Below are 20,182 nucleotides of genomic sequence, written 5' to 3'. Positions count from 1 at the left end.
GACCACCGAAGGGTTGGGGCGAACGGCGAGGAGCGGGTGAGCGACGGCGAGCGTCGGTTTTCGCCCTTCTCTCGCCACCGGTCCCTTCTTCTCCCTCCTACGCTCTTCTCGAGGTCTTGACTGCCCTTGGACCACCCGCTCCCCCCTCCCTCTCGCCACGTCCACCCGCCCGCGAGAACTTGTCTTCACCCTTCCCAACACCCTCCGCTGCACCGCCATGAGCGCTGCCGCCCCTTCCGTCGCCTCCAAGGCCCTCGCGGCGTCGCTCCCGCACGCCGTCGGTGCCGAGGCTTCCACCACGGCCACGGACAAGCCGCCGCGCGCGCCCCTGCGCATGCGGCACCCGGACATGACCCAGGTCGACGACTCGTCGAGCGACTCTGAGCGCGGCGAGTCCGACTCGGAGGGCGAGACGACTGCTGTCGACGATGGCTCGTACCAGGACGACAACTTTGTCCGCAAGGTCCTGGCGAAGGAGCGCCCTCTCCCGCCCATCACCTGGCGCACGCTTCCGAGCAACATCAACGTCATTTCGACGCTCGCCCTCACCGTCGTGCCGGCGTTGGCTATCTACGGTGCCCTTACGACGCCGCTCAAGTGGCAGACCGCCCTGTGGAGCGTGATTTACTACTTCTTTACCGGCCTCGGTGCGTTCGGCCTCCGTTTCCCGCCCCATTTCTTCGCTTTTTTCGTCCCTGAGGCCCCCAGGACGTTACTGGATAAGCATGGGACGATGTACTGACTTCTGGGGCGTCTATAGGTATAACGGCTGGGTATCACAGGTTGTGGGCGCATCGCGCGTACACCGCTTCGCTCCCATTGCAGTATTTCCTCGCCCTCGGCGGTTCTGGCGCGGTTGAGGGGTCCATCAAGTGGTGGAGCCGCGGCCACCGCGCGCACCACCGCTACACCGACACGGAGCTCGACCCGTACTCGGCGCAGAAGGGCTTCTGGTGGTCGCACATCGGCTGGATGGTCGTCAAGCCCCGTCGCAAGCCTGGTGTCGCCGACGTCTCGGACCTCTCGGTCAACCCCGTCGTTAAGTGGCAGCACCGCTGGTACCTGCCCCTCATCGTCGGCATGGGCTTCGTCTTCCCCTGCGTCGTCGCCGGCCTCTTCTGGGGTGACTTCCGCGGCGGCTTCTTCTTCGCCGGCGCTGCGCGTCTGCTCTTCGTCCACCACGTACGTCGAATCTGAGGCTTTCCAGCCGAGCATCGACGACTGACACCGTCTCTGTCCGCAGTCGACCTTTTGCGTCAACTCGCTCGCCCACTGGCTCGGCGAGACGCCGTTTGACGACAAGCACTCTCCTCGTGACCACTGGGTGACGGCGCTCGTCACCGTCGGCGAGGGCTACCACAACTTCGTACGTCTCGGCCGTTCGCGTTCGAAGAGCTCCGTTCCTGCGCTTAGTCGTCCCAGACGCCACAAAGCTGACCTGTATCATTCTTTACAGCACCACGAGTTCCCCCAGGACTACCGCAACGCTATCCGCACCTTCCAGTGTAAGTTTCACGGTTCCCTGCGTTCCGCGGCTCTCGCGACTCGTGCTGACACGCCATCTACCCGTAGACGACCCGACCAAGTGGTTCATCTACACCATGTACCTCTGCGGTCTCGCCTCGCAGCTCAAGACCTTCCGTACGCCGCTGTTCCCTCCTCTTCCGCTCCGACCTTCGTCTGACGTCCTCCGCGCACAGCCGACAACGAGATCCGTCGCGGTCAGTACGCGATGCAGCTCAAGGCTATCTCGAAGCAGGCCGACGAGATCAAGTGGCCCAAGTCGTCGAACCACCTCCCGGTTCTTACCTGGGACGAGTGTACGTGCTGTCTTCAGCTGCTTCTCGCTCGACCACCGCTGATTTGTCGCCCGCCCACAGTCCAGGAGGCGTGCAAGACTCGCCAGCTCATGGTCGTCTCGGGCTTCATCCACGACGTTTCGACCTTCATCGACGAGCACCCCGGTGGCCGTGCGCTCATCAAGACGCGCCTCGGCCGCGATGCGACCAACGCTTTCTATGGCGGCTACTAGTGCGTCCACTGCTTCTCAGCATTATCTCGGCAGACCTTGACACGCTTTTCTCGTTCGCAGCGACCACTCGAACGGCGCGGCCAACCTTCTTGCGCAGTACCGTGTCGGCGTCATCGAGGGTGGTTACGAGGTCGAGCACCTCAAGCGCTTCTCGGACGTCATCGAGTCGCTCAAGGAGAGCGGCGCGGACGGTGTTGCCGGCAAGAGTGCCGACCTCCAGTCTGGCCCGGTTCGCGTTTCGGTCATCAAGGGTGACCCGGCGCTCAAGTCGGCGCCGCTGGACAATCTCTCGAACGCGCCGACGTTCAAGGTCAACCGTCTCACTGGCGGTCTCGGCCACGCGCTCAACCCGGTCGCATAGATGTCCGCTCGTCGCTCCTGGTTGTGTGCCTGCCTCCCTTCCGCTTTGTTCGTCGTTCCGTGTGGTCCCGTCGTCATCACTCTTCGCACCTGCATCTTAGTTCCCACCCTCACGAATTCCCCGTTGTCCGGTCCCGCTCGTCTTTACATCCTTGACCCTTCGTCTGCACCCCCTTCCTTCTTTGTAGCCTTACCCTCCCTCACACACCTCGTCGGGCTTCTCAGTCCCTTTGGTCGCTCTCTGTGCTCGGCCGGACGTTGGAATCAGGTCATGTTTAGATGTGTGTTCTCTCGCGCATGAGACTTGAGTCGCCCCGCTTGTCGACGCAGTGACTTTGCACTCCCGTTTCGGCATCTTCCCGCCGCTCCGGCTCGCTCAACTGAGCGTTGCGGCTCTTCTGCAATGGTGTGCGTCATCTCGGCGGGCTCTGCGGATTTGCGAGTGGCCGTCTCGCCAACTTCGCTCTCATCAGGCGGCATTTCGGCAGGTTCTGCCGAGCGGCGAGCAGCTGTCTCGCCAACCTCGCTGTCATCAGTCGCAGACGAGTCGCAGAGGTTTCGCTTCCCCTTGTCAGACAACATGCGCGCCGGTTGGCAGCCTCAGGTAGGAGCAGGCTTTCTCGCATCGAGGCTGTGGGCGGGAGCGACGCCCACAGGCGGCCGTCTCCCTTCCTCTTCCTCGCTCCGTCCAGCGCTTGCGCACAATGCAGGGACTCAGGCGAGCCAGACGGGGGCAGGACGTCCCGCGGGCGCAGTAGACCCGGCGCGCTCTGCAACAGGTACCAATTTGCGACGCTTGGAGAATCAACAACGGGGGCTTCCTTGAAAGATGGGATGGTTGGCAGTAGCCCCTGGTCGGAAGCAGAAAGCGTGCAGACTCTGCAGACCCTTAGGCCCTGTTTAGTTGCCCTCTCTTACTTGCCCTCTCGGCGGAGCACCGTCCCAAGCACAAACACGCAAGGATTTGAGGCTCAGACAAATGTGATAATGCAGTATGGGAATCACCTAGTGAGAGCGCTACGACTCATCCCCCTCGACGACACTGACCTGCAACCCTGCTCAGCCATTGGCGGCGCGAGGCAACGAGGAGTAGGCGACGAAACCGCGGCAACCCAGTTCAAACTTGCCAAAGCCGGGATCAGGCACTTTGGGGTCCTTGGGCTCAACCGAGCTGTCGCACCACGCGTACGGAGCAGCAAGGAGCGGGGCGGGTGTCGTCGCATGATGCAGCGCCGTGTTGTAGACGCTAGAAGGCCCGATGATGTTGCTGCTCAGCACAGGTGCGCTCTGGTTGCACGCGAACACAAGGAGATGGGCGTGGAGGTACGGGTCATGGTGGAGGATGCCGCCAACGGGCGACTTGTAGTGCTCCGGCATGCCGCACAGCTGCCATTCGAGCACGGATTCAGTCAAGTAGCCCTGCAGACAAAGAGGAGATCAGTTGTGAGCATTCTCCAAGGTGAGGGGTCCTCGCACGAGCTTGCGCATGTGCTTCTGCACCGTAGGGCCGGTGACAAGACGGCAGTCCAGCATGTTGCGGCTCTGCAGGAAGTCGCAAGCAAGCTCAACCGGACTGCACAAGAAGGAAGGGTCAGAGGTGACATCTGATGCGCTAGCGATTATCTCCAGTACGACGTACCCTGGCCAAACGCGTTGACAACCACGCGCTTGGCTGTGAAGAAGCGTCAAACCCGGTACGTTGGCAATGCAGAGGATGAACGCACCCTCCCTCTTGCGCTGTGCTTGCGAGATCTTCGGCGCGGGCTTCTCGGCGGCACGCTTCTCGATGAGGCCAGCAAGCTTCTTGCAGTGCTTGCGTGCCGCCTCAATATTGCCGTCAGGGATCCGCATGCCGCCTGCCTTTTGCTCAAGCCTCTGGTAGCACGGCAGGCACGCGCCGAGACCGCCAAAACGCTCGAGGCTTTGCCGCTGTAGGAGCGACGGGAGCGGAGTCAGCGTAGGCAACTTCGGTGCGGCACGGAATGTGTGACTCACGTTGCCGTCTCCTACGCTGTTGTACGCGCGGCTGCAGAACGTGCAGTCTGGCGAGTCGCCCAGCTTGCCGCCCTGCGCGAGGATGCGCGTGCAGCCTTTGCGGACAGTTGCAGAGGCGTGGGTGAGCTGTCACTTGCAGTGCAACTCAGTAAGGCACCTCGCACACTGGCGGGAGAAGGCAACACACGTGCTGCGGGCACCCGGGCGTTGGGCATGGCGGAAGATCCGGGCGCTCGTCGGTGCCGTGGTCGTCGTAGTACTGCAGGTGGACAGCGCAGCGCAGACGGCTGTCGGCGTATGAGAAACCCTGAAATAGCCCGTCAGCAAAGTGCACGTATGAAGCGAGCAAGCACAGACGCACCGACTTGAAGCAGTCCTCAATCTTGCATTCAAAGGTGAGCTCGGGCGGCGGCAAGACGCCCTTCGCCTCAAGATGCCCCTGGCACCTCGCGCAGATGCAGCGTGCCTGCTCCTCTGCGTCCGTGTCGGGCTCGTGGTGCATCTCGTACGAGCGCGTGAACCGCATGCGGCTCTGGTCAGCCTGCGTCTCGACCTTGCAGAAGCAGTGGTAGCAGTAGTCGAGCGCGGACGTCCACTCGAACCCGTTGCGCTTGTAGACGCTGTTGCAGCGCAGACAGCGAACAACCTTGTTCTTGATGACCCACCGCCTCGAGGAAGTCTATCGGGACGTAAACAGGGTCAGGAGAGAGCTGAAGCGATATGTTGCAGCTGAACCAGCGCACCTTCTCGCAGATCATGCATGGGCCGCCAACCGCTGTGTCCCAGAAGTTACTGGCGGTGAAGGACAAGATGCCGAGCGAGGCGTTGTGGCGGAGCTTGCGAGAAGACGCGGTCGAATAGGGCAGAAGGTTGTCGGCTGCGGCGTTGAGGGCGTCCAAACGCTCGTCGACCAGCGGGTGCTTGCCAAGCTCTTTCCGAGTAGCTGCACAGAAGCACATCAGTACACGCGCTGCGACTACTGCGCTCAAGTTGCCAGCGGGAGAAACGTACTTGCAGGTGCGCCAGGGACTGCAGGAGCGTGCGTCAATCATCAGGCGTGTAGACAAGACGCAAACAGGTACGTACCGCTGCCCACAAAAAACCGCGAGACATTCTCGTCGCCGTTCACCCACCCAGACGACGCCTGGAGGATCCGCCGGTGAACATACGCGCTTAATGCACCCGCCGCAACCGACATGACAGCATTGGCGCTTGCCTCAACGGCGCTGTTGACATTGTGCGCAAGCAACGCCAGACGTGCGATCGCAAGAAGGGGTGCGGCACTCGCCGCGGCCGCGTCGGCACCAAGCTCTTGCTCGACGCGCAAGCACAGCTGTTTTGCCGCCACAACGATGGCAGGCGCTCCTGTGAGCGTGTGCGCGGTCGAGTCAGGCTCTTCGGCGCGGATGAGGAGGACGCGTCCGTCATTGATGAGCTGCTTGGCCGCCCATGCAAGCGAGGGGAGGTGCGGCATGGACGGTCTGTACAGCACGAGAGACTGGTATGTGCGCTCCTGTAGCCCCTCAATCGCGCTCTCGACCGAGTAGGCGGGCGTGGCCGACAAGGCCGACTGCCAGACATGAAGCGGCTTCGTTTCCGTGCCGACGGCAAGTGCAACGTCGAGCAGCGCCTCGAGCTCCGATGCCGCGAGCGGGTACCCCCCGGCGGTAAGAACCAGCGCAGCGTGTTGCCGCGCGCGCGACGCCGCATCCGCGATCTGCTCAACCGTCGCCTCGACCTCGTCGGACCAGAGCCGCCACACAACGAGGACGCGCGCGCCCGGGCTACGCGACGGCCAGCCGGTGCTGACGTCTGTGACCAGCGGCGCAGCTGAGCGTGCGCGCTTGGCGGGCCGAGGAGACGACACGATTTCCGCCGAGGACGCCGGCAATGCGCTGCAAGTGCGCTTGCCCAGGTGCGGCGCCGGGCAGGGCTGGCAGGGAGCGGAGGCGCACTCCCCGCTTGCGACACGCGGCGGGGCATGCGGGACGGCTGAGGTTGTCGCGGTGCTGGTGGATGCGGCATGCGCAGGGTTGTCAGCAGGTCCTTGTCCTGCCCAATGGCGCTTGTTGGCTCACGCATAGTCTCGACCAAGTCGTCCAGAGCGGCGAACCACAGCGCGCCACGCAGCGAGTCGAGCGCCTCGAGCGCGACGTTGACCTTCTCGACGAGTGCCCGCCGCCCGGCGCACGCCGCAAACAAAGAGGTCGCCAACGGGAGCCGACACGCTGTCAAGGCCAATGAGGAGCTGCATGAGCTGCTTGACGTGCGTTGCAAGGCTGTGCGTCGGCGACTGTGCATGCTGCCGAGTTGCATTTCCGGGACAAACCTTCTGGCGAGGCTGGCCCAACAAACGCTTGAAGTTGCGCAGGCAAAGCAAGCGCGGCAACTTGGCGGGCAACGGGGACCGCGGTGCTACCAACATGCAACTGGAGCGGACATGAACACCCCCGGTTTAGATGCTCACAACAAACAATCCAGCCGTTGTCTAGCTCCTCCGCCAAGGTTACCTATGCAAGCGCAAGTTGTCTCCTCCTCAGGCAAGCTTCAAACTGCAAAGCAAGGCGCGGGTTGCTGGAGTGAAACCGCAGAGAACCAACACCTTGTCACTCTCAGAAAACGGCACGACCTGATGCGAGAACGAACGTGCACTGACGAGAGATCGAGATCGAGGAACTACCCAGAAGAGAGACGAAAGCGAAGGGGAAAACGGCGAGAGACGGGGGCGAAAGGGGCGCATGCGCCGAAGGTCTAGACACGACGATGCGAATGCGCTTACTGGCGCTCCTTGACCAGGACACGCGCAGTGTTGAAGGGCTCGATGAAGATGTCGCTGCAGTACAAAGAGTCAGCGAGGTTGGGAATGCGTCAGAGACTGCGAGAGCGTACTCGGCCGGGTGACGGTAGAGGGGCTGCTTGAGGCGCTTCTGGTCGAGGTGGTGGGCTGCAGGTGCGTGCGTGGTCAGCCATCAATCCGGAAGCAAAGCTCGGGCGCGAAACACACCGATGAAGCCGATCGAGCGACCGAGAACGAAGAGACCGTTGAGCGTGCCGATCTTCATGTATTCGGCAGCCTCCTCGGTGGTGAAGGCACCCGAGTTCTTGAGGAGGTCGACGAAGCAGACAGCGATGCAACTGTGAGAGTCGGGAGGGAAGAGAGGGGAGAAAGGGGTCCGAGGCGGGTCAGCCCGTGATCAAACGGCGTTAACGGGCACAGAACAACACACCCGTCGACTGTTTGGGTTTCCGTGCAGGCAGCGTAACACGTGTGGAGAGAGGAAAGCAGTCGGAGGTGTCAGGGTGGACGGGAGGGCGCGGGAAGCGGCGGAGAGGGGCGGGGAGGCAGTACGAGTCCGTCAGCGACCGCGCAAGTCTCGCAGAACGATAAACGGCTGACCGTTCAAGATCAATGTGTCTTTCTTAGCGCTGGTAACGTCCTCGACTGGTAGGAGGCGAAGCGGAAGAAGGAAGAGGAGGAGGAGGGGAAGGAGGAGGGTCGGAGGGCAAAGTCAGCTCCCGATCTCGCCCTCGCATGTTCGTGACGGCTCTGACGCACCCGCAAGCGCGTACTCGAGGAGCTTGGTCGACGGGAAGTGCTTGAAGGCGAACGCCTTGACGAGCTCGACACGCTTGTCCCTACGAGGCGGCAACGAGGAGAGGAGGCGTCAGCACGTCACGCTCTGCACTCACGTCCACAGCACAGCACCGTAGAGCGTGTGGGACAAAGCAGAGGCGGAAAGGACGCACGGGTTGGCCTTGGACTTGATCTTGTGGCCGATACCGGGGATGAGCTTGTTGGCCTTGCGCATCGAGTCGACGAACTGGCGCGGCGTGAGGCCGGCCTCGAACGCGCGCGTGAACTCGGACGCGGCGCCGTCGAGGGCGCCACCGAAGCGGTCACCGATGGTGAGGAGACCGGCGACGAGCGACGAGACGAGGTCCTTGCCGGCACGGGTCGTGATAACGGTCGTCATGGCGCCCGAGACGGCGGGACCGTGGTCGGCCGTGAGCATGAGGACCATCTCGAGGAACTTGGTCGCGTACGACGGGAGGCGGCGCTTGAACCAGAGGAGCGACATGACACCGCCGATGCCGATGTCCTCCTCGAAGACCTTCGAGATGGGCATGCCAGCGTAGAGGAGCTCCTGGCCACGCTCGTCCGAGATGGACGAGATAAAGGCGGCGGGCTTGCGGACCATGCCGAGCTCCTGGGCCCACTTGTAGTCGATGGGGATCTGGGGCGGCGGGACCTCGGCCTTGGGCGAGATGACGCCGTCGGTGACGAGCTTGTCGTACGTCTCCTTGAGGACCTGCGGGAGGTCCTCGAACGTCGGCGGGACGATGAAGCCGGCGGCGCGCATCGCGTTGTTCTTGGCCTCGGCCGTCTCGAGGTCCGAGTTGGCCATCGAGCCGGCGTGGCCGAACTGGACGTCGGTCGCGAACATCTTGGCGCAGGTGCCGATGGCCCACGCGACGATGGGCTTCTTGATCTTGCCCGTCTTGACGGCCTCGATGACGCGGTACTCCTCAATGCCGCCGACCTCGCCGAGAAGGACGAGGAGCTTGCAGTTCGGGTCGGCCTCGTAGCGGAGGAGGTGGTCGATGAAGGTCGTGCCCGGGTAGCGGTCACCGCCGATGGCGATACCCTCGTACGTGCCGTTGGTCGTGTTCGCGAGGATGTTGTTGAGCTCGTTCGACATGCCGCCCGACTTGGAGACGTAGCCGACCGAGCCGGCGCGGTAGAGCTTCGACGCGAGGATGTTGTCGATCATGCCACCCGTGTTGCCGATGCGGAAGCAGCCGGGCTTGATGCCACCGACGGTCGCAGGACCGATGATGATGACCTTCTTCTTCTCGGCGGCGTGGAGGATCTCGCGCGCGTGGCGCTCGGGGACACCCTCAGCGATGAGGGCGATGGCCTTGAGCTGCGGGAACTCGAGGGCCTCGAGGGTCGACTGGTAAACCGAGCGCGACGAGGCAAAGTTGACGACGACGTCCGCGTCCGGGCACTTCTCGACGGCCTCCTTCATCGACGTGAAGACGGGGAGGAGCGTCTCCTTGGTGCCCCAGTAGAACTTCTGGACGTGGTGGCCGCCGAAGGGGTAGACCATGGCGGCGACCGAGGGCGTCTCGCGGCCGCAGGCAAAGTCAAAGTCGAGCATGCCCTGGATGGCGCGCGGCTGAAGACCGTAGACGATCGAGCGCGTCGTCTCGTCAAAGGGGCGGTACCACGGGCGGCCCGACTCGGCAGCGGCGTGGACCTTGTCCTGGAAGTCGACGATGCGGTCCTGCGGCTGCTCGCGCGACTCGGAGGCCGGGAGCTGCTGCGACGCGCGAGTCGGCGAGGGGGGCGAGACGGGCGTGAGGGTGCCGTCGAGCGAGGCGTTGGCCTTGAGGCCGGCAACGGCAGGCTTCGACTTGGAGATGCCGAGACCGAGAGGGACGATCGACGTGATGTGGTCGTCCGGGCCGAAGACCTGGATCTCGACGCCGAGGGTCTCACCGAGGAGGCGCATGGCCTTGAGGCCCTCCTGGTAGTTGGGGCCACCGCGGCGGACGAAGATGCGGACCTTGTGCTCCTGGAGACGGTGCTGGTACTCCTTGAGGGCGGTGATGATGCCCTTGAACGTGGCAGCGACGTTGGTGAAGTTGGCAATGCCACCACCGATGAAGAGGACCTTGCCCTCGGGGTTGGGGGCGCCGCGGGTCATGAGGTCGACTAGAAGTGGGGAAGAGCAGGCCGCATCAGTCTCGCGTTCCTTCCGTCATTTGCATTCGGGAGTCGCGACTCACGGATCGTCTTGGCGTACTCGTAGGTCTGCGTCTGCGTCGGGGCACCCGAGTACTCGCCGTAGTTGGCGAGCTCGTGCGCGAAGCCGTGTGCAGCGATGGCGTCCCTGCGAGACGAGGCAACAGCGATGTCAGTGGGACCGCTACAAGCATCTGCAACCAGGCAGCGCGCCGGAAAGCCAGCGAGAAAGGCACGCACGAGTAGACGACCGAAGCACCACCACCGGCGACCATGGTCCAAACGCGGCCCTCGGCGTTGAGGACGGTGAGCTTGAGCGACGCGCCAGTTGAGCCGTCGAGCTTGGCAATGTAGGCCTCCTCGGGAGTGAGGTCACGGCCGAAGGGAGGCGGCCAGAACATGGGCGGGCCCTTGTCCGCCGAGATCTTGCCGCCAACCGCCGTCGCGGCCGCGAGCGCCGGGTTGGTGACCGAGATGTCGCGAGCGATGGCCCACTTGGGGCCGACGATGAACTCGGCCGTCTGGTCGAGCTTGGCGGCCATGTCGAGGTAGAAGATGTCGGTCTTGCCGGTCTGGGCGTTCTCGACGGCGACGAGCGGGTTGATCTCGAGGTACGCAAAGTGGAGGTCGACGTAGACCGAGTAGAGGCGGATGATGAAGTCGACAAGGGCGTCCTGGCGCTCGGCGCCGGCAACGTGCTGGAGGAGCTGCGCCTTGATCTCCTCGCGGGTGGGGAGCTCACCGCCGACCGGGACGAGGAGCGTGAGCGCCTTGGCGTCGACATCGCCGACGTCGACACCACCCTCGTGGGTGAAGAGGATCACGTCGCCCTCGCGAACCGAGTTGATGCAGATGTAGTACTCGGAGTCGGAAGGGTGAGGGCAGAGGGGCTCGACGATGAAGTTGGTAAGGGTGCCAGTCGTCTTCTCGACCTGTGCGTAGCGTTCGAGGCGTGAGCAACTGTAGAAACCAATGCGGGAAAGCGCAACATACCTGGACCTGCTTGCCTGCGCGGTCCTGGATCCACTTCTTGCCCTGCTCCCACGTCTGGTTGAGCGCGCTGTAGGATTATCGATCAGTACAGGTGTCGCAGAGCGTGACGGAGCAGAGAACGCACAGAAGGCCAGCCTTGCCGCGGCGCTTGATGAGCTGATCGGGCTTGACGACGAGCTTGTCGGTGAAGACCCAGTTGGGGAGAGCGGCGTCGGGGGTGATCTGGTTGGTCTCAGGGTCCCACGAGACCTGCATAGAGGCGGGAGCCGGGCGTCAGCGTGTTGCTGAAGAAAAGCGACAAAGTTGCGAGGTGGGGCCCGAGCGAACGGCGGAAGAAACGCAATTCCTCGACGACTACCTCGATGATCGAGGTCCCGCGTGTACCAGTTGACTCGTGTGTCCTTAAGACGGCATTCGAGCGCCTTCGAAGCGTGATCGAGGCGCGGGTCCAAGATGTTGGCCATCGGGGAGGACTTTCGAGAGATGGCGCGACGGCGGCAACCTCGAGTTCTTTTGACACCTCTAGCGCCTCCAGTCAAGCAAAGCGAGCTGCGAGGCCTTCCTGGCGGGCAACCAGCGCAAAAGGAGGAGCAGAGAGACACGCACCTGGGCGACCTTGACCTCGGTGGACGTGAAGCCCTCACGCGCCTGAGCCTGGCTTCCGGCCGTAGGAGCGCGAGCAAGGTGGTACGCGACGAGCAGCTTGGCGTCAAACTCGCGGATAGGCTGCAGAGTGAGGATCGTGTGAGATTATGGGGCTGATGGGGTAGCCTGGGAAGAAGGGGAGCGCGCCTTGGAGGCCATGATGGAGGGGATGAAGGGTGGAGGGTATCGAGAAAGGGGAGAAAAGAAGGAAGGGCGCGGCGGATAGCTCGCAGAGAGAGTGGGGAGAGGGAGGAAGGAGGGAGAAGTACGACCGCCAGACGCCTCGAGGCCAGCGAGGGGGGAAAGCCGCCCAACACGCTACAACTTGCCAACACCGCCTCGAAGGGACTCCTGAATATGGTCAACACGTGTTTGCAGCCTGCAGCCCCTACATGCCTGCTCCAGGTGCCCGCCAGACGACACACTTGCAGACCCAAGGGTGGGTATATGCACGCGTGTCGAGCGACACCCTCAGCCCATCCATGCCATCCCTCCCACACGTCCCCTGCATCCATGTGCTGTCGCTAGTCGGACTGATTTAAGACGCTGAACGTCGTTGGCCGAACAACGACTGAGAATGAGCGAAGAGGCGGTGCTGCTGGGGAGCGCTCAGGACGTGAGCGGGTCAAGGTGGGTGACTAGTCGCTTTGCTGGGCAGTTGGGCCGCCGCCGAGCCTCAGCGAGGCCAGGAGGGCCTTCTCTAGGCGTAAGGAGGGAGGAAGAGCCGTGTGGCCGACTCGGCGCACTCGTCCCCACCTCTTTCCTGCTTCCTCCGACAGCAGCTTCCTCGATACTCGTCTCGCCGCCGCGTTAGAGCTCAGACTGGCTGCATTGACGCCCTGCAGACGGCCCGTCGCTTACTGCGCCCTTCAAAGCCCCCCGGAACGCTGCTGGCGGGCCCCAGAACCTCGAGCGGGGCCGCTTCTGCCTCGGGAAATTGCCGGACTTTGTCCTCGTCTCGCAACTCGCTTCTGGACGCTCTGGACTCTTGCTTGTGCGTGGCCAGCGGTGTTTGCGACAGCGGGAATAGGTTTTTGCTGCTATACAGGCGCGGCCCGCATGACAACGCCTCCTTTGCGCGACCTTCTCAAGTTGCTGTGCGATCTTTCTTTGCTCTCGTGTTCGCGCGCTATTTCATCGTCGAGACTCTCGTGCAGCTCGGAACCACGAGACGCCATGGATGGGGCGCGTCAGATAGTCTTCCGGCGTGCTGAAGCTGATGTCGGGAAAATGCAGTTCTGTCTGGCCATCCTGTCGGATTCGCGGACGTTGATATGGCGCCTCTCGGCAGTGCGCGTCATTTGTTGCTTGCGCTGGAGACCATGCTGTTCGCAACTTTGGATGAAGCAACGAAGGACTGTGCTCAGGTGTGTCGGATCGACATGAGCCAAGCATGAGCACTCGTCGTTGGCGGCGGATCGTCGCACGTATTTTCCGTGGACTGGAACCAGCAATGTCTCGACTCGTCGAGTTTTCGGTGAGCGCAATGACGGAATAATCGCGCAGTGAAATGCATCGGGCCACAGAAAGCCCTGAGCGCTGGATCGGTCGTCTCAACGAAGTCGCGGAGATACTGCAGAATGACACGAGCGAAATCATCCCAGAAGCTGCCTAAGCTACTAGCTAAGCAAGGTAAAGGTGCACTGGGCGAGGTCATGGCGGGCTGTGATAGCGTGCGAGGCGAATGAGCCCGCTTGCGTCTGGCATCGGTCTTGCTCCCTTCTTCCTCCCTTCCGGCTCTCTTTGCGGGCATCTGCCGCGGTCAAGGCTGCGCAGATGCCTATTTGCGGACTCCCTGCCCTGCAGTGATTGCCTGCACGAAGGCGTTCAGGGTGGCCCGGCCGACACGGCTGGCGCTGGAAGAGCAAGTAGCCTCTTCTCGTGACCTCGCGGCTTCGAAAAAATTTGTAATCACGGCGGAGCCATGCACTGCAGTCCGGGGTATGCGTGACGATATCGGGGGATTAGACGAGAGATCTGTACAGCGATAGAGAGGTTGCCGACTCGGGACTAGACCGTGCCGACTGCGCTATATACACACGCTGGCTAGGCGTGTCACAGCAGCAGCACAGCCAGGGCAGCTGCGCTAAGAAGCAGGTGACCCGGCAGGTTGCTGTCAGGTGCACTATTGAGCGCGCTCGTGCGCTCGCTGGCAGCCGCTGCCGTGCCCTCCGCCATCTGCGATGAGCTGGTAGGCACTCCGCCTGACGCCATGCTTATGATGGTCACGCCCTGCGAAGCCGTCTCGAAGACGGTTGCTGTCCTCCCCCCTCCTTCGTCCGATGCTGACGACGGAGCATCAGCGCGCGTGAGCAGCCCCGTGCTGACCACATCACTCGTCGCGACCGTGCGCGTCGTATCCGGCATAGTCTGCGCCGGCGCGACCGAGTCGTCGCCCGCGGCAGTCGCCGTAGCGGCGGCGCTGGCGAGCGAGGCGGCCACGCGCTGCGAGACGCGCGCTCGCGGCCCTTCGGTCGATGGCGCGGTCGCTAGCTCTGCGAGCTGGTCGATCCCGTCTGTCGCTGCGCGCTTGCCGAGCGGGAGCGGGACGAGCACGCCACGAAAGGCCTGCGAGTCGTCCGGCTGCGCGACGGCGTCGAGCGCTTCTTCATCCTCGTCGCTCAGGCTGCCGACGGGCGGTGCCGGGTCAGGTACAGGGCGAGGCTGCCGCTTCATTCGCGGGCCGCGGAGGATTCGGAAGGGGAGTGGGCGACGGTCGGGCTCGTCGGTCGAGGCGTCACCTGCACCTGCGGGGTGCACGGCGTACAGGCGCGAGTCGGGAAGAGCTGTGCAGTCGACTCATACGTCGTCAGCAGCTGTTTGAGGAGAGCTCGACGAGAGGCGCATACCCGCGTGAGGAGCAGGATGCACGATGTTGTCCTCGCCTGCAGGACGCGCGGCCACTGAGAAGACGAGCGCGTGTAGCGCCGCGAGCAGCAACGCAAGCCATGAGGCGCGCATCGTCGCGGTGTTGGTCTGCTCAAGGACCCGACGCCGGCCCCGGGCGCGCGGTTGCCGATGAACAAGTGGTCCTCGTTCGTTCCTCGTGGGTGGGTGCGTCGAAGCAGGCAGCAGCGCAGGATGACAGCACGGCGAGAGGAAGCAAGCAGAGAAGCGCGCGAATGAAGACGAAAACGAGCGACTTCGCCGTGCGCTAGGCTAGGGCCCGCTGCGAGGCGGACGCGCTAGCGGCTTGCGAGCCGATGAAGAGGGGAGAACGGGGCAACTCGGTAGAGCGCGCATCGCGAGGGTAGCTGACAAGCACTGAGGATAACTAGTGTCCTCTGTGGACAGTGCAGGTCAGCCAAACGGGACAAGACAGCGCAGGAAGCGCAGGAGAAGGGAGCGGAGGACGGGACGAGACGCGGTCGCGTGCCGGCGCGCGGCGCCATGTCCGAGCGAGAGCCCAGCGCAAGCGTTGACTTCCGACTCGCAGCAAGTCTCGCATGCTCACGACGCGCTGCACGCGCCTGAAAGGCGCTGTCTGGAATACCTAAGCAGACTAAGACGAACCGCATGTTCCTGTCCGAAGTTGGTCCGAAGGATAGGTGGCACATCGTGTACATTGTCAGTAGGCGATTTATGGACAGCACTACGTAAGCGATGTCAAGTATGGTACGGGTATTTTCTCAATCGGTTTGTCGCCCTGCCGCAACGAAGAAAGCGGCCGGCACCAAACACCGCCTTCCTCTTTCCCTCATCCTCGCCAACCCATCTCAAGCAAGCACCTCCCTGCACTCCAGCTGCACGCCTTCAAAGCTTACTATCCCTCTTGACACCATCCTCGGCGCCCACCCCGCCGCTCGCCTCGCCCGCCGCCGCGGCGCTCGCGCCAGCGTCATCCGTCGCAGCTCCCGTCGTTGCGGTCGGTGCCGGCGCAAGCGCCTCGGTCGGGCTCGTTGGCGTTGCTGCAGTCGCCTGAGCCGAGGCGGGCGCGGAGGGGATATGCGAGTTGAGCCAGGAGAGGAGGTAGTTGATCTCGATCCACTTCTCGTCGCCCGGCTGCAAGGATGAGTGTGCGCGTCAATTGGGGAACAGACACGACACGTCACACGAAGGTCCGCAGCACGGCAGCTGACTGTGCTGAGAAGCTGATATGTCACTGCAGAAGAGAGAACGAACCTCGTTATGCATTTCGTGCTACATAGCGAATGAGCAAAGTCAGCATTGCTATCGCGGGCAAAGACATCACGTGTGCTTGAGATCGAACGCACGAAAAAGCCCTCAAAGCTCTTGAACGTGACGTCCTTTGCGCCAATCTCATTCTTGACCTTGTCGGCAAACTCGCGACTCGCGTCGCAGTCCGTCACCTGCACAAGCGCGAGCGCTTCATGAATCAGCATGCGAGCGCTCAAGTCGACATTGTCGCGCCGATGTCAGAGAACGGGAGGGCATGACGCGGGATCGAGGCTGACGCACCTTGTCCGCCTCGCCGTGCACGACGAGCAGGGGAAGATCCTTCGGGAAGCGCTTGTACTCCTGCCGCACGAGTCGTTCACCCTAACAAGGCAGAGGTCAGCGCCAGAGTCTCAAAGCTGGAGTGAGAGAGCGCAGCCGAGTGAGCAAGGTGACGCACGCCGAGGAGCATATCGGCGACACCGCGGAAGGTGCCGACCTGCTTGCACAGCGGGTCTTCCGCGTACTCCTTTTGGACGACAGGATCCCGGCATGTGTGCTGTGTGGGAGGTTGGTAGTGAGCGCCGTTCTGGTTCGACTTGTGCGTCGCACGGCTTGTTCGCCGCGATGCCGCACGAGCATGTCATGTCGGAAGCTCACCTCGGGCGTGACGGTAGCTTTGAGTGTGAGCGACCCGCTAAGCTTGCCGAGCAAGCTGCCGGCGCGAACGACAAAGAGGGGAGCGCGCACGGCCTTGCTCTGGCGGAGGAGCGGCGAGCTTGCGATCACACCGCTGAGACGGTCAACAAGGGGCGAGCGGTCGGGGCCGGTGCAGTAGCCGAGGACGAGGCCGCCGCCCATCGAGTGGCCGTAGAGGAAGAACGGGACCGAGGGGTACTGCGCGAGCGCGTGCGAGAGAAAGTGGTCGATGTCGCCGAACTGGTGCGCCCACGAGGTGACGCCTTGCGTGTGCTTGGGCGTGTACGTCGCGGTCCTGCCGAAGCCTGCACGCGCTCGAAGAGTCAGCTCGCGGTCCAGACACTTGACCTCGACGAAGCCTGACATGCGCAAACGGCAGAGACTGACCTCGCTGGTCGTAAGCGAAGACGGCGATTCCCTGCTCGGCATACTTCGGGAAGACGTGATCGTAGCGCTCAATGCGCTCGATGAAGCTGCACGGGCGCAACGAGCGCTCGTGAGTCGGGGCGCGAAGTTGCCGATGTCCGAAGCGAGGGAAGGAGCGGACCCGTGTACAAAGAGAAGGGCGGCGCGCGGTCGCCCAGCGGGGATCCAGCTCTTGGTGAAGAAGCGGTGCTCGCCTGGGCCCGTCAAGTCCTCGGTCGTGCATGTTGGCTGCGCGGCCATCGCGCCTTGTTGTTGTGGTGGGGGAGAACGAGCGCGAGCGGGTCGCAGAGAGCGCAAGTCGGCTTGTTGGCTGGGATACTACTAGTCAGCGTTCCTCTGCGCAAGCTCGACGCGCCTGTCTGGCTCGGATCAAGAATGCGGGAGTGAAGAACGATCGCCGTCATTCCGTTGGTCTCGGTCGGACTGATGAGCCGGCATCCGCCCACCTCGCTTACAGCTGGCCAGGCTAGGACTGCTGCCCTCTTGCACACTCTCTAGGCTGCCTCGACAAACAAGCAGCACGCGGCGGGACCGGACGGCGGCTCGATGCTCGCCTCGCTCTGGCTGCACGCCTTCGCTGTCCTCGCAGCCGCCCACTCGGCTCAGGGAGATCCCCAGACCGTCTTGGCACTTCCACACGAACCGCAGCAACTCGCACCGAAACTCAGGGGTCGTTTCATCCACTTCACCGACCTCCATCCCGACCCCTTCTACCGCACCGGCGCATCCGAGGACGAGGCGTGCCACTTCAAGGCAAAGCGCAAGAAGCACAAGAAGCACAAGAGTCAGAAGGAAAAGAAGGGCAAGAAGAAGCACGGCGGGCGGAAGAGCCAGGGCGGCTTTGACGACGAGGACGCTGCCGGCGGAACGTGGGCTGAGGACGACGTACTCGAGAACGATGACGAGGACGGCGAGGCGGACGCTGCCGACAAGCCGAGGGATGCTGGATACTGGGGGCTGCCGATCAGGTGCGTTCGACACGACATGCGCTTGCTGCTGTCGTAACTGCAGTTCGTCTCGAGCTTCGCTGACTTGTCGTATGCGCGTCGCATTGCAGCGACTGCGACTCGCCGCTCTCACTCATCAATTCGACCTTTGACTGGCTGGAGGAGCACTTCAAGGGCGAGGTCGACTTTGTCGTGTGGACGGGCGACAATGCTCGACATGGTCCGTTCTGCCTCTCTCTCGCCCTCTCTGTTCAGCATATCGACCTCTTTCCCACACGTGCAGACATCGACACTCGACTACCGCGATCTTTGCCCGAGATATTCAACCTGAATCGCTACGTTGTCGACCGTGTGCGCAAGGCGTTTGGCAACAAGGTCCCCGTCGTCGCCAGTATCGGCAACAACGACATCTACCCGCACAACGTCATGTTTGCTGGTCGTACGTGCGCAGCGAATTCTCATGCTATTTCGTGAACTGACTCTCCCGAGCCATCGCAGCGAACAAGGTCACGAGCGAGTTCCTCTCGATCTGGAAGCACCTCATCCCCGAGCACTTCCTTCACACGTTTGCACGTGGCGGCTACTACTCGATCGAAGCGGTCCCGGACGACCTTCTCCTGATCTCTCTCAACAGCCTGTACTTCTACTCGCGCAACTCGGTTGTCGACGGCTGCCCTCCCTTCGATGACGACCTCGCACTCCTCTCATCCTCTTCCCTCGTCTCGCTCAACACGTCCCTCTCGCCCTCTTCTCCAGGCGCAGTCGCCGCCTTCGAGTCGCACCTCTCGTCGCTCCGCCTCGCAGCAGGGCGCGACATCGACCCGGGCACGGAGCAGCTCCTCTGGCTCGAGCAGCAGCTCGTGCTCGCGCGGTCGCGCGGCATGCAGGTCATCCTCACGGGGCATGTGCCGCCGACGAGCGCGAATTGGTACGAGGGGTGCTACAGACGTTATGCCGAGCTGGTTCTCGGTTGGCAGGATACCATCGTTGGGTGCGTTGCGCGACTTCGTCGTCGTCTGACTTCCGATGCACCGGATCGATAGGCTGACTTTGAGCCTTGGCACGTGTGCGCACAGCCAACTCTTCGGACACATGAACGTCGACATGTTTTCGTTTATTCAGGACGCCGACGCCTCTTTCTCCTCTTCCTCGACCCGCTCCCCTTCGCTCGCCCCTCCAGCCTCACACACCTCGAACAATCGCCTCATCTCGCCCTTCTCGTCCTCGCTCGTCGACTCGCTCCACGATCTCTACTCGTCCCTTCCATCGCTCGCCAAGCTGAAAGAGCGCGACTATGCACCCGTGCACGTCAACCCGAGCGTGATTCCGACCTATCTCCCCGGCGTACGCGTATGGGAGTACAACACGACGCGTGAGGCGAAGGGTGCCAGCTTTACACGCTCGAGAGCGGAGCAGGACGACGCCCTCGAGGACGCGGCCGACGAAGAAGGCCGAAGCTGGCTCCGCCGCCTGCTCAGGCGGAAGGGCAAGAAGGGTAAGGAGAAGCGCCCGCCCCGTCCACCGCGGCACTCGAGCCCGCACTCGCCCTCCCGCACCAATACGTTCCTCTCGCCGCTCAGCTACACGCAGTACGTCATTCCGCTGTCGGAGCTCGAGCGTCCCGCTTCGTCCTCCCCGGGGTTCGACAACGACACGCGCCCCGAGCCGCCGAGGTGGGAGATCGAGTACACGACTCTCAGCGCGTCTGAGGCGGCTCGGCGGATTCTCGCCGCCTCCTCCTCCTCCTCCACGTCGTCTTCGTCGAGAAGCGGCGGCGCGCATGACCCCGTCTTCTCGTCGGCGCACCTCCCCGCCTCGCTCCTCGCGGCCCTCCCGAGCCTCCAGGCGGCAGCCGGCAGCCCGGCCCTCCCCGCGCGCAGCTACCACACGCTGCGGCGCCTGCTCAAGCAGCACAACCTCACGCCGTACGACGGCGTCCTGAGCGCCGCCGAGGGGCTCACCGTGCGCGCGTCGGTCCGGCTCGCGCGATGGGTCGTCGGGAAGGACGCGGGAGGAGAGCGCAAGAAGCGTTGGGACGAGTTCCGCGACAGGATGAGCATCGGGAGCGGTGAGCTGTAGAAGACACGTAATTATCGCGGTTCAATTATGCGGTCAACTTTCGACGCATGCTTCGTGCGAGGGGGAAGAAGCAGTTGTCTGCTCGACAGAGACAACAGGGACAGCAAGAGGGTTGTTCAATTTTGAGTAGGATAGGACTTG

General features: G+C 63.0%; 6 protein-coding genes across 6 annotated transcripts; 2 read left to right on the top strand and 4 right to left on the bottom strand.

Moving 5' to 3' along the window:
• Window positions 1-217: 217 nt before the first annotated feature.
• OLE1 (stearoyl-CoA 9-desaturase) lies at window positions 218-2,393 on the top strand (the record flags this gene model as incomplete). Its single annotated transcript, XM_076652264.1, has 8 exons — window positions 218-647; window positions 761-1,182; window positions 1,244-1,366; window positions 1,457-1,505; window positions 1,573-1,641; window positions 1,701-1,820; window positions 1,881-2,031; window positions 2,093-2,393. The coding sequence occupies 8 exons, from the start codon at window positions 218-220 to the stop codon at window positions 2,391-2,393; spliced, it is 1,665 nt and encodes a 554-aa protein (XP_076502185.1).
• Window positions 2,394-3,451: 1,058 nt separating this feature from the next.
• Window positions 3,452-6,412, bottom strand: JCM10292_002405 (uncharacterized protein; the record flags this gene model as incomplete). Its single annotated transcript, XM_076652263.1, has 11 exons — window positions 3,452-3,811; window positions 3,869-3,965; window positions 4,028-4,064; window positions 4,117-4,321; window positions 4,388-4,513; window positions 4,575-4,694; window positions 4,749-5,066; window positions 5,131-5,330; window positions 5,399-5,416; window positions 5,474-6,199; window positions 6,343-6,412. 11 exons carry the CDS (start codon window positions 6,410-6,412, stop codon window positions 3,452-3,454), a joined length of 2,277 nt encoding a protein of 758 aa, XP_076502184.1.
• Window positions 6,413-7,162: 750 nt separating this feature from the next.
• JCM10292_002404 (uncharacterized protein) lies at window positions 7,163-12,289 on the bottom strand (the record flags this gene model as incomplete). The annotated part of the gene is made up of 12 exons (XM_076652262.1): window positions 7,163-7,220; window positions 7,277-7,331; window positions 7,392-7,522; window positions 7,778-7,829; window positions 7,944-8,023; window positions 8,135-10,106; window positions 10,181-10,284; window positions 10,377-11,068; window positions 11,130-11,196; window positions 11,254-11,378; window positions 11,736-11,855; window positions 12,275-12,289. The coding sequence occupies 12 exons, from the start codon at window positions 12,287-12,289 to the stop codon at window positions 7,163-7,165; spliced, it is 3,471 nt and encodes a 1,156-aa protein (XP_076502183.1).
• Window positions 12,290-13,829: 1,540 nt separating this feature from the next.
• JCM10292_002403 (uncharacterized protein) lies at window positions 13,830-14,735 on the bottom strand (the record flags this gene model as incomplete). The annotated part of the gene is made up of 2 exons (XM_076652261.1): window positions 13,830-14,560; window positions 14,624-14,735. 2 exons carry the CDS (start codon window positions 14,733-14,735, stop codon window positions 13,830-13,832), a joined length of 843 nt encoding a protein of 280 aa, XP_076502182.1.
• A 792-nt stretch (window positions 14,736-15,527) lies between these two features.
• JCM10292_002402 (alpha/beta hydrolase) lies at window positions 15,528-17,255 on the bottom strand (the record flags this gene model as incomplete). The annotated part of the gene is made up of 8 exons (XM_076652260.1): window positions 15,528-15,776; window positions 15,897-15,914; window positions 15,989-16,084; window positions 16,194-16,274; window positions 16,351-16,449; window positions 16,551-16,894; window positions 16,977-17,062; window positions 17,137-17,255. The coding sequence occupies 8 exons, from the start codon at window positions 17,253-17,255 to the stop codon at window positions 15,528-15,530; spliced, it is 1,092 nt and encodes a 363-aa protein (XP_076502181.1).
• A 306-nt stretch (window positions 17,256-17,561) lies between these two features.
• Window positions 17,562-20,041, top strand: JCM10292_002401 (uncharacterized protein; the record flags this gene model as incomplete). The annotated part of the gene is made up of 5 exons (XM_076652259.1): window positions 17,562-17,983; window positions 18,073-18,182; window positions 18,246-18,401; window positions 18,461-18,953; window positions 19,039-20,041. 5 exons carry the CDS (start codon window positions 17,562-17,564, stop codon window positions 20,039-20,041), a joined length of 2,184 nt encoding a protein of 727 aa, XP_076502180.1.
• Between the last annotated feature and the right edge of the window lie 141 nt (window positions 20,042-20,182).

The sequence above is a fragment of the Rhodotorula paludigena genome (assembly GCF_050403205.1).
Source record: "Rhodotorula paludigena JCM10292 DNA, Rt_paludigena_JCM10292v1_ctg70, whole genome shotgun sequence".
In the NCBI taxonomy this organism is placed as follows: Eukaryota; Fungi; Basidiomycota; class Microbotryomycetes; order Sporidiobolales; family Sporidiobolaceae; genus Rhodotorula; species Rhodotorula paludigena.
Note: the sequence above shows the minus strand (reverse complement) of the source record. Positions and strands in the feature narration are given on the sequence as shown.